The sequence below is a fragment of the Apaloderma vittatum genome, unplaced genomic scaffold, assembly GCF_000703405.1.
Source record: "Apaloderma vittatum isolate BGI_N311 unplaced genomic scaffold, ASM70340v1 scaffold1692, whole genome shotgun sequence".
Lineage (NCBI taxonomy): Eukaryota > Metazoa > Chordata > Aves > Trogoniformes > Trogonidae > Apaloderma > Apaloderma vittatum.
In genome coordinates this window covers 36,400-50,806 of record NW_009705043.1, presented here as the reverse complement: position 1 = coordinate 50,806, position 14,407 = coordinate 36,400, and the positions used below count along the sequence as shown (strand labels likewise).

The 14,407-nt window shown below is 42.1% G+C and overlaps 1 protein-coding gene across 1 annotated transcript in view; it reads right to left on the bottom strand.

Moving 5' to 3' along the window:
- Window positions 1-1,744: 1,744 nt before the first annotated feature.
- Window positions 1,745-14,407, bottom strand: part of LOC104270775 (ribosomal protein S6 kinase delta-1-like) — a gene marked incomplete at its 5' end in the record, with an annotated part of 43,911 nt that continues 31,248 nt past the window's right edge. Inside the window, 3 exon segments of the mRNA XM_009865236.1 lie at window positions 1,745-1,866; window positions 1,869-2,016; window positions 9,851-9,969. Of these exon segments, the coding sequence (XP_009863538.1) occupies window positions 1,745-1,866; window positions 1,869-2,016; window positions 9,851-9,969 (389 nt within the window).

Sequence of the window (14,407 nt, the reverse complement as noted above, 5' to 3'; positions counted from 1 at the left end):
ACATCTGTTTGGATTTCTCCATTATGTGATCTTTAGGGTGTATGCAAGCAGAGGAGGAGGCAAAGGACAGCAATGGTGAGGAAGGGAGATGTCGCTTTAAACTAAAGGCAGAGGCATCGTCTCCAGCACACAGACACGTGCCCACACCTTTGCTTCACATTCACATGCATTTTCCGTACACATTATAAAACGAAATAAAACATGCTCTGAACATTTAGGCTTAGAGCAGCCTCTCATTTACCTCACAACTTTTTGAATGCTTAAAAATACAGGAAAAAAGACAGCATACTCAGCATAAGATTAAGTTTGCAGTAGGGAGAATCTGGAAGCGGGTACACAGAGTACAAAGACACCTGAAAGAATACTGCTCCCTTTTTCATAAAATAATTAAACATTAACTCCGACTCCTATGATACTGCTTACACATGAGCACGCCAGCTGCGTACATGGGCCTGCTAATCCTTGCACGTCTCCAACTCTGAGGTCTTGCATTTTTGTCATCACCAGAATCCCGATTCTTCCCGAGTCTGCCTCAAAGATCTGGACACATTCAGCTCATACCTGGGACACTTTCAAAAGCTGTCCTCAGAGAGATCTAGGAGATCTGATAACATCAAGGAGTCCAAAAGCTTCATTCTGATCAAGTATCTTCACCAGTTGCTGTTCATTATTCTTACACATGAAGGAAAATGCCAGACAGGTCTGTCTTGGATCATTTCCAACTTGTGCAGCCTCACATTGTCAGATTAATTCACAAAGTCCATGCCTACTTCAGCTATTTAGTGGCTACAAATTTTGTCGTTGCTACCAACTCAACAGATAGTTGCTCTTTCCAGTCTGTCTCTTCAGTATATAGACAGAGTGGACTGTGCGCTAAATTCAGTACTTAGAACTGGTGAAAGAAGATACAATGAATACGAAGTTAGAGATGAGAAAACCTTGTGTGCTATAAAAACAATCATAACACCTAATGTATATAGCCCTCTGAGGAGAAGTTTTCAACTTATGCACATAATTACAACAAAACAGGTAAAGAAAAATACAAACCAGCCCCCATAGCTAGGTTCAGTCCAACAGGAAATAGAAACTGAGAAATACAGACCTTAAGAGACCAGCTACAGGTTTTCTGATGCACGTTACAAATTGACCATACATCAGTACATCAGGCACAAACCAAGGACTACATAAGAAACTATCAAAAGGCACAAAGGAATTGGCACAGCAAAAAGGAAATGAGCCTTTACAGTTTGCATTAGCCACCACCACACTGCTGAATAATACATCATCTTAGAAGTATTTGGTAAGGTGATAACTAAGCAGCATTACCAAAACAATGCAGCAATACTTCTGGTCTCTTAATTAGGCTTGCAAAAAATTCGTATGGTCCTTTACTGTTTACAGAGGGGTACTACCCTGGGATTTGGGAAGCCATTATTTGCATGAGTCAAAAATAAGCTTGGCCTCATTGCTGAATCTCTGTCTTGGCTAGAGAATTCAATGCCAAATTCTCAGGGAAGAAGAAAAGTCGTGTGTCCCCAGCCCCCATTTCAAGTGACAATTCAACAGTAGGAACTTCTGCCCTTCTGTATTTCAGGTAACTACCAGATTGTTCAACTGAAAACAAATCAACTCATCCTAATCCCAGTATTGTAACCACAACTTCAGTTTGAAAAACACGCCTCATCCTATTGAATGCCACCAAGCATGTGCCTTATCCTTTAGCTCAAATATATTTTGCATGACCTTACATGAATTGCTTAGATAAAAGCCTTTTTTCTTCTACTTTTGTTATTTTAAAGTGCAGATGCATTTGAGTCATTTTCCCCTTTTGTTTCATATCCTTAAGATCCACAGCTTCAAAGACAAAATGTCAGCATGCAGTCGATTTATGACTGAACTCTTGAAGAGACACTGAAGAATTACCTTGTCAATCACCCCAAGGACTCTGAAGGCCTTCAGTTCCTCGGCAGGGCTCCTTAGGTTCCAAGAGGGCCTTGAACTTAGTGATCCTGGAGGCTAATGGAAGATATCAAAGATTATACATCAATCAGGGTGGTACTTGAAGGAAGACTGCCTGCTGAAGCAAATGCCAGGCCGAAGGAAACTAGATTTATCATAAATCAGAGAGAGTGAAGATGAAAGGAGAAGTTTTCTGTTTGTCCTTAGTGGGGGGGGACCAACTTGCAAGTAAATAAAAATTGAGATAACATCGACAACAAAATTTTACAAAGAGAAAATAATGACTGTTCATACTTTCTATGCTTAATGGAACCTGGCAATCGATTACTCAATTCTTACCCCATCACAATAATCAATCAAAGCCTTACAGGTATTCTGGATACAAAACAATTCAGAGATCACTGAGGAGGAGAAAGGAGATTAGGGGCTTTTTAAGTCTGAAGACTATAAAATACAGCATTATAAACAGGGTTCTCTTGCTCTCTGGTGAGCCTTATGAAAACCTTTTCATAACAAGGTGCACAACAAAAACAATTCCTAAAACTGCCTTAGAGAAACGTAGCAAGCTATGCAGCATTAATCCAGAAATTAGCACCATAGCAAGAGAATTGGCAGGTGCAAAACATTCAGGTAGTTAACAGGCACAAATTTTTGTCCATCCTACGTTTTGTAGTTTCTCAGGGCAAACTCAAAGCTCGCACGTCAGAGGAGGGAACAATGTTTCAGCTGGAAGTCTTCTGGGACAAAGATCAACCTCTTAAGCATCACATACACCTTTGGCACATTAACAAACACTTTTAGGAGCTTCTAGTTGCTGACTGAGAAAATTCATTAGATCTTCCTCCAAAAATTCAACATGCTGCTTCTACTAGAACCACAGACCTGGATCTCTTCCTCACAAATAAGGTAACTTCATTTGCAGAGTTGTTGGATGCCAAAGTCCTTTCAAGCATAACCTGGCCTTTCAAGTATACTTCTATTGCACAAAGGTAAAGGAAGAGGTAGGGAAAAATTGATTTTTAGGCTTCTAAGAGGCAAAAGTCATTTATCTAATTTGTGAGCATCCTGAGGTAATATTTAACAAATATGCCACAAAAAAAACCAATGCTGGTAACTAACTACGTTGTGGCTGAAATATTTAAGTATCAGGAAAAATTAAGACATTGTCCCTTACAACGAGAAAGTCCCAGAAAAAAACAAAGATCCTGAACTAGGTAATTCCATTTGCTTCCCCAGTAGTGCTTCCCCTCCAGCATCCTTTCTGTGCCACCCCCTCCAAGTCCAGAGCAGCTCTTTGAAGCCCTCCCCAAAACTGGCTCCCCCTCACATTGCCAGTCAATCACTTTCTCTCCTTCCAATTTCTTTCCCCAAAAGCAACACTTACTTAAGCACTGCCTGCAAAATTCAAAAGAAAGGGTCACAGGTGCGCTTTAAAAGCATGCAAAAGAGTGAGTTTTCTTTTGTGCTCACCTACTGGGCTCTATGTTTTAAAGAGTTTATTACTTTATTTATTTGTCTGGGTCTTATAATTGTTTTGTCATGTAAACACTGCCAAGCAGGAGAACCACCAGAGCTAAGAGAAACCATCCCAGATTCGAAAAATTACTACAGGTTTTAGCATGAAGAAGAAGAAAAAAAAAAAACCCTCTACATATAGTTTTCTTCAAATCTAATTTAGGTTCCACATTCTAGCAAGCTGTTGGAAGGTTCAGTGAGTTCTTTTGTTGGGTTGTATTTTAAGAGCGTGCAATTCTTCTGCAATAATGAAATACTTGCTTTGAAACAAAGAGCTGTGCTAACACTGAGTTTATTCATTACTAGATTTCAAAAGCATTCTAAGGAATACATTTAATGAAAAAGAATATTTCCAAATCCTCTAGACTACTGTAGAAGATTTCCATTTCTATCTGCATGCTATTACGTTTTATAACCATTCCTCAATAATCAAGCTTTTAAAATTTTCTCTTACGCATAACCTTTCAACTATGAATTAAGTTCATACATCTCTAGAGAAGTTAATAGTTATCTAATAATGCTATAGAATCAGATTTCTGTACGCATCATGTCCCGAGAGCCAAAAAAAACCCCCAACAAATCAAACTACATATTTGTGAGTCACCAGTGGTGGCATGATCAGTAATACTGCGTACACACACTGTTTTTCATATATGCACTCTACAGTCACTTATTACCTTAAAATGATTTATAACCACATCCACAGCTCCCAGTAGCTTCTCCATTTTTATCAGTTTCAGGTTATTTTTTTGCTCTTTACAGTACTTTGCCTTCACTGTTGAAAAATGGAATAGTGGAGCCCAATGATGGCAAGGCATCACATTCCGTCGTGAAGCAAGCCGGAAGCAAACTCTAAATACCCAGTTCCCAGAATTACAGCAATTAAGCACTCTATGAAGCTGCCTGCTCGTCTGAAGAGAGTAAAAATCCAAGCTCAGCATCTAAGCCAGCAGTAAGAATAACTAAAAACCAGCACTGTCATCAAAAATAGAGGTGGAAAACAGTCAACAGCTTCATTTGCTTTTAGAAATAAGGCATTTATGTTCTGAAGGAAGTGGCAGGCTACCACCACCCACAGAAGGCCTTCGGCACCCTGTCCAAAGGCTCAGCGTGCTGCTCAGGTATCCATCCAGCATCCTCTCTCCTGCGGCGAGGCCCTATATGTTCCAAAATTGTTTCCAGACCGCACTCTGAGCTACATAGGTGCAGTTACCCAACTTAGGATTGGTATCACCAGTTCTTTGCTCACTATCTTTTTTTGGCTAGAGTGTGCTGATTTCAAACAGAAAAAGATGGTGCTGATTGTGACGGCTGCCCCTGCGAAGACTCATGGCCACCACGTGCCTTCAGAAGGCTCTAGTTTTGCAAGCTGTACAATGAAATATGGCAATAGCTCTCACCTCAGCTTTGGCATTACCGCCAGCAGATATAAGAGCCGGGCGAGAAAGAGGAGTACATCACCAGCCAAGCAAGAGGAAGAGCCTCTCCTTTTAATGCCATTTATGGCAAAAATACGGTCCCTAGCCCAGTGACACAAACACCTTTTGATGGGAAACGATTTTGCTGCTGGTGTTGCCACCTTTGACAGCAGCCACCATAGAACCTCAGGATTAAAAAGAAAAAAAAAAAGAGCATTTTCACAAACACCAGTGTAGAGCTGCACATCAAAATGCCACCTCCCCTCACCATTCAGAGGTCTGATGACTTCAGCAACTATCCAACTGTAGCACAGTTCCTCAACCGCAGCAAGGAGATGTCTTGTTTTGAAGCAGGTACTGCCGGCCTGAGGTGCGAGGCTTCAATGCTACAGGTGTGAAGGAGCTTCCAGCTCTCCTGGTCTGGCAGAACATCCTGGCCCCTTTCTCACACAGCACCAGGACAAAAACAAGTTGCATCTCTGCATGCCTCTGAAAAAAACAGAGCTATGCTGGGCTTCAGAAGGCCCCCAGTGATAACCAGATAGGGAGTGTATCTTCCCTGAAGCTGGGACATACTTGGGATGTGATCTTGGAAGCTTCAAGATTGAAATTTTATGTTAAATTTACATCTCACAGAACTACAGCAGTGTATTTTCTTTATGCTTCATGTAATTTTCATGCACACTTAATGAGAACTTTAAGGAGTATTTTATGAAAACCACAAAGATTGAAGGCCGCCTTTCTTGTTTGGGCATCAGGCTTGCATGTACCTCTTGTTACTAAATTGCTTTGAAAATCAAAAATAATTGACATTTTAAAAGATAACAGCTTTTATAACGATGCAAAAAGAAACAATTCTGAATATAAAAAAATTAGGCATAACTAGAATCAGAAATAATGTCAAAGAGTGAAAAAAAAATACACGTTATAAAAATACTGTGTAGCTGTTCTGGGCCTTGCAGCTGACAGTTATGTAAGACTTCAGCTTTCTGATGGTCAATCCAGTGCGATTCAAAGGGTGTTACTGCAGCTCCCACTCAGGCTGACTCTCCAGAGCCGCTACTTAAAAAGCGGCAGAAGAGAAAATACAGCTCGACAATATGCAAAGTGTCCTGCTGCTGTTACACAGCATTCTTGGGCATTTGTCTTCGAGAACGCCCTTGAGGCTCCCGTGCTGTGCCAGAGGAGGACGAGAAGGACAACATTTGCTACAGCTTGTTTTTCCAGAAGGTCTATATGCCTGTTTACAACCTCCAGAAGCTGTCTCCGCGCCTCCTGCTCCTACGGGTCACAGCAAGGCTTTTCACAATTTTTACAAGACCCTGTCAAGCGAGTTCCCAGCTTATGGTCGGTCACAGCTGTATCAGCTACCTGTGCTTCTCTTCAGCCTTAAGAAATCTTCTAGCCATCCTTAAGCCCTCTGCCCATAACCTTCTTTTCACAGTGCCAAGCGTTCTCCAAACATCTCCGCTTGTGCTCCTCTCCACAAGTCTGACTTGCCAGCAGCAGGGTGGCTGCGGAGGATGCTATCCTTGAGGACTACACTGTTGGCTTTTTGTTGAGGCAAGAAAAGTAACAAACTACTACTATTAGGGGGCCGGTTAGCTCAGTTGGTTGAGTGTGGTGCTGATAACACCAAGGTTGCGGGTTTGATCCCCGTTCGGTCCCCATGTGTTGCCTGATCTAGTTGATAGGCGTCCCTGCCCATGACAGGGGGGTTGGGTTACATGATCTCTTACTTCCAGCCTAGGCCATTCTATGATTCTTTGCATGGTTTCCATGGCAAAGATAATTTGCTTCTCAGCTGTGGAGCACCAGGCCTTCACCTCTAGAGAAACCTGGCCTTTGAAGAGGCAAGGGCCTGGCATTTGGAGCCACAGAAGAACGGCTCACCTCCTTCTGCACCAGGCTCCCAGAGAAAAGCTGCCAGGCTTTACCTTTACGTGGTGCTCAGAGGGCAAACAGGTAGCTTGGGGTGCATTTAGAAGGCAGGCTCTTTTGAGAGTGCTGCACATGGCTGAGCACAGGAGCCTTTGGGAGACAGCAGAGGCTGAGAGGTGCAAGATAATAATTGAACCTGCACTTCTGAGCTTAACTCTTTAATTGCTGGGCAAGAAAGTAGTGTCATGACTAAGGACAGGTGAGCCTAGCTTTGATGCTGATCACTGTGGTCATTCCTTGTGAGGGCACAAGAGGAAACACAAAGCTGTCTACACCAGACTTGGGGGTGACAAAGCAGTTCTGCCTTATAACATCAAGTCACAAACAAGAACACTTTGCTCTAAACGCCTGGGCTTGCCTACTAGTCAGACCTCTCCCTCCAAGGTACAAATGGTCTCAGCAGCCCCATTGTCCATGAAGTTCCCTGCACTGAACCACACTCCCCATACGAAAATTGCACTCTGCCAATCCTAACACAGGTACAAGTACTGCTAGGGTACAGCATTTGTGAAACATTTTCTTGCAAACCAATTTCAGTTCAAACTGTGCTGGGCTACCAGTGTAGCAGCACTCAGCCATGCTTCTAGGAAAGGCTTCCTACGTGTGCAGTGGTTCTTCTCAAAGGCTTCAGCTCTTCTGTTCTGGAGGGACACCAAAGAGATCTCTTTACAGATCTCTTACAGATCTCTTTACAGATCTAGGTGGGTAAAGGAAGTATTGTACAGTGTTATTTAAGCACACATATATATACCCTGTGCAGGCACCAGCATTTGAAAAATGAGATGGTACCAGTCAGGATGACCTACAGCAGTAGGAGGTGCTAGCGGTAACAGACCAGCTTTGCCCCAGCGTGGCCAATGGCATGGAAACAGCAGTTAGAGAAACACTAAGCTGGTGTGAAGTGATGGTCCTAGGAGACACACACAAATCTTGTACACTATAAACCTAATTTCCTTAGGAGAAGGACAGAAAGCATCTCCATGCTTCCACTAATATCTCCCAAGGATCACATTGAACAGGCAATACAGGTCATTTCAGTGCACTTATCACTGTCTGCACGGGGTGGAACAATTCATGCAAACTCCAGTATAAACTATTTGGGCCAGTAAAAAGGACAAGCAGAAATTACAGTGCAAGAATTCAGGTCTGATCAGCAACTAAGATGTAAAAAGAGTTATACCTCACACTTGCCTTAAGACACTAAGCCAAAGCACAGAGTATGCCAATCCTAAGTAGTTCCTACCACTACCCTTACAATAACTTTGGGAGATAAGTCCTTCTGATTAATTTTCTGCTATCCACTCGGAGACAAGCTGTCCTTCACCATAACCATCATGACCCACCAGCACCATCTGCTCTTTATGCCAGCAAATTCCAAAGCTTTACATTAAAAGTCAAATTTATGCATTATGAAGAGCAGCAAAAAGAGGATATTAAAAAACACATAGAGAGTTAGGTAAAAGAAAGCCAAATTGTGGAAACACAGGCTTTTTTTTGTAAAAAGGGAGAATAAGCTAGGTGCAACATTTTTGGTTGTGCAAAGTCAGATTTGCCCCAACTTGTCAATTTTGATTTTCAACACAGAAGGACAACGGCTTTCTACTCTCACCACTGTTGTGGGGTTTTTTTCTTGTCTTATCTCAATTCATCCTAGTTTCCTCTGGATCTGTAAAGAAGGCACATGCCTTATTCAGTACAACATAAAAGAGGAAATACTTTACCTCTCAAGTTCACATACAAAAATGCAACCTACTTCTTCCTTCTTCCCAACCACAATTAGTTTTTAAACTTAGAAAAAGGCAAAAAGAGTTCTTCTTGTTCTGTGGTTTCCAAACACAATGAGTTTTTCATTTAATATAGATTCTTCATCATTTTCAGCGGTGTTTGACCCAAAGAAAGACTACCTAGTAGGATTATGTACCAGTCCAAAATACTAAATTGTTCAAAGTACAATTCATAGCAGCAGCAAGACTCCAAGTCTCACAAAATATATCCTGTTTGGAACATCCTCAAAATTGCACTTGTAGGCTCTCAACATAAAAAAAAAAAAGCAACTCCCCAAAATCAGTGGTTTTGCTTTTTTAATTTACTTATTAGGCAATAGGTTTTTATAACGCTTCCCATTTTTGTAGCAGTGGTCTCCTAAAAGCACTTCCAGATCTGTGCAAAGTAAGAAGCAATAATCTTCTGCTCCTTTTTTCCTCACTTGATATAAACGTAGAGAGACAGGAAGTTGGTAACTTTTATATTTACTACAATAGGTCAGTCATCGACAATCACACACAGTTCAGCATGACTGCAGTAAAAGTCTGAAGAAAGAACAGATAAGTTCCAAAGGAACGGTTTAGGAGGGGCAAAGTAGAAATTTATTGAGGGTATCTTGGAACAAACGTTGTTTGTCTTTTGTACAAGTACAGATAAGGGTGTTTCTGCTTAAGAAGGTGGGAATTACTACAGAAACTCCTCAAAAATCAAGAAGCAGTTGATCATAACCTTATCAAGAGAGATAACTGAAGGGATCAGGAAGAACCTTTGCTCAATTAAATACATATTTTGTGGGAAGTTCATCTCATCCTCCTCACCACATGCTTGACTCACTTCTGATACACCACTGTGTGCGAGGCTAAAGAATCCAACAGCCTTCTTGCTCTCCACAGGACTGAGCAACAGTCTCATAAGAAAGTCAAAAGAAATGTTACATTCTGGTGTGGCTTCTTCCTTTACATTTAAATTCCTCAGCACGATTAAAAACGTTTACATCATCAACTTTGAGTAGATGGAAAGAATGTGAAAACACAGGCCTTGAAATGCAGTGCTTGAAACACAACCAACAATAATCAGAAAAGAATGGCAACTTAAAAATGTCACATCAAAATAATTCTCAGGTCTCCTGAAAGAGAAATTCTGTACAGGCTCTTCGGAACCCCCAAGCTCAAATATGCTTTGGTAAAAGACAGGACAATTTAATATACCAAATTCTGGTTCAGGAAAAAAAAAAAAAAGAAATTAAAGCCTACCATAGAAACAGATGCATCTTCAGAAGATTTATGGTAGAGACTGGAAATTTTTTCAGCACGCATAAGGTATTCTGCAGTCTTCTTTTTCACTGCTTCTCGACGAGTTGGGCTTGATTCACCTCAATGGAGAAAAAGAAAGTTAGTTTTTCTACAGAGAGAGGCACTAAGTAATCTGAGCACATGACTGCTTTAATTCTACATTTTTTTCTTTAGATTATTCACAATCAAACCTAGAGATGTGCATGTTATAAAAAGCAAGTACCATGATCTCAGAGTTCTATAAAAATAACAATTCAAGCCTTGCTATGAACTACAGTAAATAAAAAGTCTTGCCTCACTTTTCTGTGATCTCGTATATGTTCCTATAGTAACATAAGAAAGAACTGAAACAAAACACTAATCCAAATGTTGTAATCCAAAAAAGAAACCTCCGTTAGGGAAGGCACAATAAGACACCTACAATAAAAAAATAAAAAGAAACTTGTATTTTTTCCTTGTGTTTCTAATACGGGCTTTCCTAAGTATAAGGGAAAGCCAGAAATGCTATTAATAGCCAGAAGATGTGAGAAACACCAAGAACTTGCTCACAGCTTTCCGATACTAGCTGCTCCTTTGCCTGTTGGCTTGGGGTGACACAGGAAGAAAGGAAGAAGCACTCGCACCAACTATTTCACTTCTCAGATGGCTGAACCACCACCGCGTTACGTGGCATCTCCCCAAACTCTTGCAAGAGGTGGGAATCCCGTGATACCACACTGGTTCCATATTCAGTATAAAACTTAAGAGTTCCTATTTATGCGTTCACATCGCGAGCAACATGTTGTTCTAGTAGACCTAATTTGTGATGACAACACTCAAGCAGTCAACTGCCAAGCAAAGATACAAAGACTGTGAGCCACGATTGTTGTTAACAGAGAACTGCGATTACTGTGCTGAAAAATAGTAGGACACAACCGTTCCAGAAGTCTGAACAATAGCAGAGACTTTATGTGGCCCTGACGGCCTCTTCCAGCCCTAACTGAGGCCACCCAAGACCTGCAGAAACAGAGCCTTGGCTGTGACGGGCTCCTGCGCCGACAGGTGCAAGTCAGCACCTCTCAGAAACCGACGCTCAAATAAGGCAAGGAACTGCAAAGATATCTGCCTAACAGCTTCTCGACATGAAAGACAAGGCAAGGAACAGGAGAGGTAATAAATTAAACACACAAATACACAAACCCTAACCAGATAACAGAGACAATAACATAGGCTAGAACTCATAAGATACTGATCCATGGGCCATGAAAGGAACCTCCGAGTGTAACCTTGAAGAAGTTCAACCACAAACTTGGTAACTGATAAGAAAAAACCCAGCATTATTGTGGGTTATCAAGAATGAGTCTCATAAAAAGAGAGCAAACTTATTATGGGATGTCTGAGGGAAAAGCTTACTGCGTAAATGCTTGCATGTAAAATATTGTGGGAGGTTTTCGGGGAGAGACTGTGGCAAGACATTGTGAAATGTTTAAGGGCGGGATTAGAGGTGAGGAAAGGGTGCGATCAAGCTGGAGAGTGGGGTACAAGCAGGAGAAAACGGTGGAATTTTCATGGGTCAGTGGTGTATAAGCAGGCTAATGGTCAATATGCTTGACTGAACCCTGTAGCTGACTACCACTGCCTGTCTTATCTTCCCTGGAAACTCTGTTCCGTACCATGTTCTGCATTAGTGTGCTCATTATTCTCTGTGCATAAAACACACCAACAAACTTCAAGTCAGATAAGCAGACAAGCTGACAGAAATGTCTAAGAGCTGGACCACGGTCCCTGGGGCCAGCTGCCAAAGAGCTATGAGCAGTGGGCCCTTCGCTGGCCAGCAGTAGCTCAAAAGAGGTTGGGCTGTTCACGCTGCCCGTGGTTACAAACATGTGTGTAAAGGTGATACCCTCGTGCTCACGTCCATCTGTTTGTAGTCAACCACGTCCATACAGAGCCCACATGTGCACACACAAGCTGCCTCTCAGGAATTTGCACTCGGCTTCATTACTGGTAGGACCCAAAGAAGGGGTGAGCTGCTCTCCAGCAGCTCGGGGCAGGAGTCCTGCCTTCAGTCAGCCAGAACTGGCTAGCTTTTACCTTGGCACCTTAATAAAGGAGAAGCAGGTTGTCTGACTGTTCAATTTTTCCAAAGCACTTTCTAGATGGCAAAAAACAATGAAAAACTAAGTACAAAGTCTCTTCAGAAAGTTCACAAAGAGTTTCTCTGTTGTAGACTCTTAGAGCTACTGTTTTCCCCCTGCCCTGTAAAATAGAAAAATTGCTCTTACTTTAAACAATCCTTAGAAGAAGGCAGAGACTCTTTTCCACTGTGTTGCCAGTACTGGTCGTTTTGGCTCTGTTATGAAATAAGACTCGCCCTGCCTTTCCTATTGCTGTGGTTCAAGTCAACTGGGACAAAAAAACATGCGTTCTCCAGCTCACTCCTCCCCTTACCCCCATTTCCACAGTGATGTGGAGGGAGACAATTCAACTAAAGAGGCTCCAGGTTTGAGATTAAGGATGGGGGAGGGCAATAATCTACCATTTAAGACCACAGGTAAAGAAGCAGAATGATTTGTGGAGAAAACCATAGATTTAATTCACCACTACCATTTAAAAAGTAGGATGGTGAGAGGAATACATCAGTAAATATGACCCAATCTTAAATATCCTTTGCCCTCACCTCTCCCACCTCTCCCATCTCTCCCATCTTCCCAGCTCTGCATCAGTACAAGGAGGGCAGAGGGTGGGGGGTGCAGTCCATCTGGCCATTACTCATTGTCCACGGCAGCTCCTCCTTGAGAAAGAGGGCTCCTCGCAGTCTCTCCTTCCTGCTGCGTGGCATCCACCTCACAGGAGGCAACCCTCTTCCTCCTCCTGAGTCCCTTAGGCCCACAGGTCGCTTCAGGCACGTCCCCCTGCTGATGCTCGGTCTCTCTCCCCTCTCACATGGGGCTCTGCACATATCAACACATCCTGGACGTTTTCGCTGCCATCGATTCCCTCAACTAGCGGGCAATCACCTTCCTGCCATCTCAACCACCATGGGCTTCAGGGAAAGGTCCTGCTCCAGCAGACTTCTCCTCCTTCTCTTCTGGGACTCTTCTCCCTCTCTTTCTTCTCAAGGCAACATTCCTTTGTTCTCCTCTCACCTCCCCCTCCTCCAAGAAAAACTCTCCAACATTAAAGACAGGACAGCTCAAAACAAGACAAAACCAGAACACTGGGGCTGCCTCTTAAATACCTTGATGGCAGAGCAGCTGATTTGCCTGGCTCTGGCCAGAGGCAGGTCTAACTCCTACCTGGGGGTGGGGGAGGCTCTCAAAGTTTTGCACAAGTCTATCCCTGCTTTTACAAAAAAATCCCACCAGACTCAAACCCATGACACGTATCATGACCACAAAACATCCAAACAAACAGAACCATCGCAGAGACTCCACCAAGAGTAAGTAGAAGAGACTTACAATCCATTCTGAGCTCTGCTGTAAGTGATATACTGTAAATCTTGTTCCCCAGCTGAGAGCAGGAGGGAAAAGTGATTGTAACCTCCTCGCACAGAGACTCAGAGCCCAGCTCTGCAAAACCCTTTGACTACATTTGGTTGGGAAGAGGCTGGACAGTCAGTCAGAATTTCAGTGTACTTTTAGCATACAATATTACAGATATGTAGTGATTTCTCACTAATTTTGTCATTTTAAAGATACAGGGGACTTCATACCACATCCAACACGGCTAATATCAGCTTCCACTTGGTAGGACTCTCCTGGTGACACTCCCTTAAATGAGACTGCCAGTCTTATTCCCCTCTAGGACAAAAAAAATAACACACTCAACCATTTGAACCTGGATTTGGCTTTATCAGAAGAGAACAGATACATGGGATTTTATAAGCATGTGTTCTAATTTCTTAAAACATCACTAACACTCTTGCTTTCATCTCTACACTAAACCTTATGGCACCATAAAACTTCCTTGTGCTGTTCCACTGGTGATCACCTCAATTCTCTGAGACACACGAAGTCGCAGTTTCTCAGGGAAAATAAGTCATCTGCACAGCAACGATAAACTCTTCAGCCAGCGTGTTCTTCAAGCAGACTGGTAGAAAACTGCTATGTTAGTGTCTAAGGCTATCATAAAAGTCAAGCTTACTGCTTAATTGTTAGTTATGTGTATTTAGTTTGGATGTTTATTGCCTCTTCTCAATGCTTCAGTAATTTTACAGTAATTAACACAAACAAGCTAGGATGTCCCCTTAGAGCTGTCTTTGTTCTTCCTACTTTCACAAGACATTAATTCCGGTTTTCCTTCTACTTTTCCCTCCTAATTTGTTAAACAGCATTTGCAAACCGTTCACTCATTAAAATCTTCAGCCATAAAAGAGGGTGTGGATTCACAAAACAACATTTGCTCAACAAGTTCTTGCATCTTATTCGTGAATAAGACTATTAATAGCTCAGTCTCTCAATACTTTAACAGGTGGATGTTTGAAAATTTTGATTTATGAATTCTGATTTATGAATTTGATTTATGGATTTTGACTTT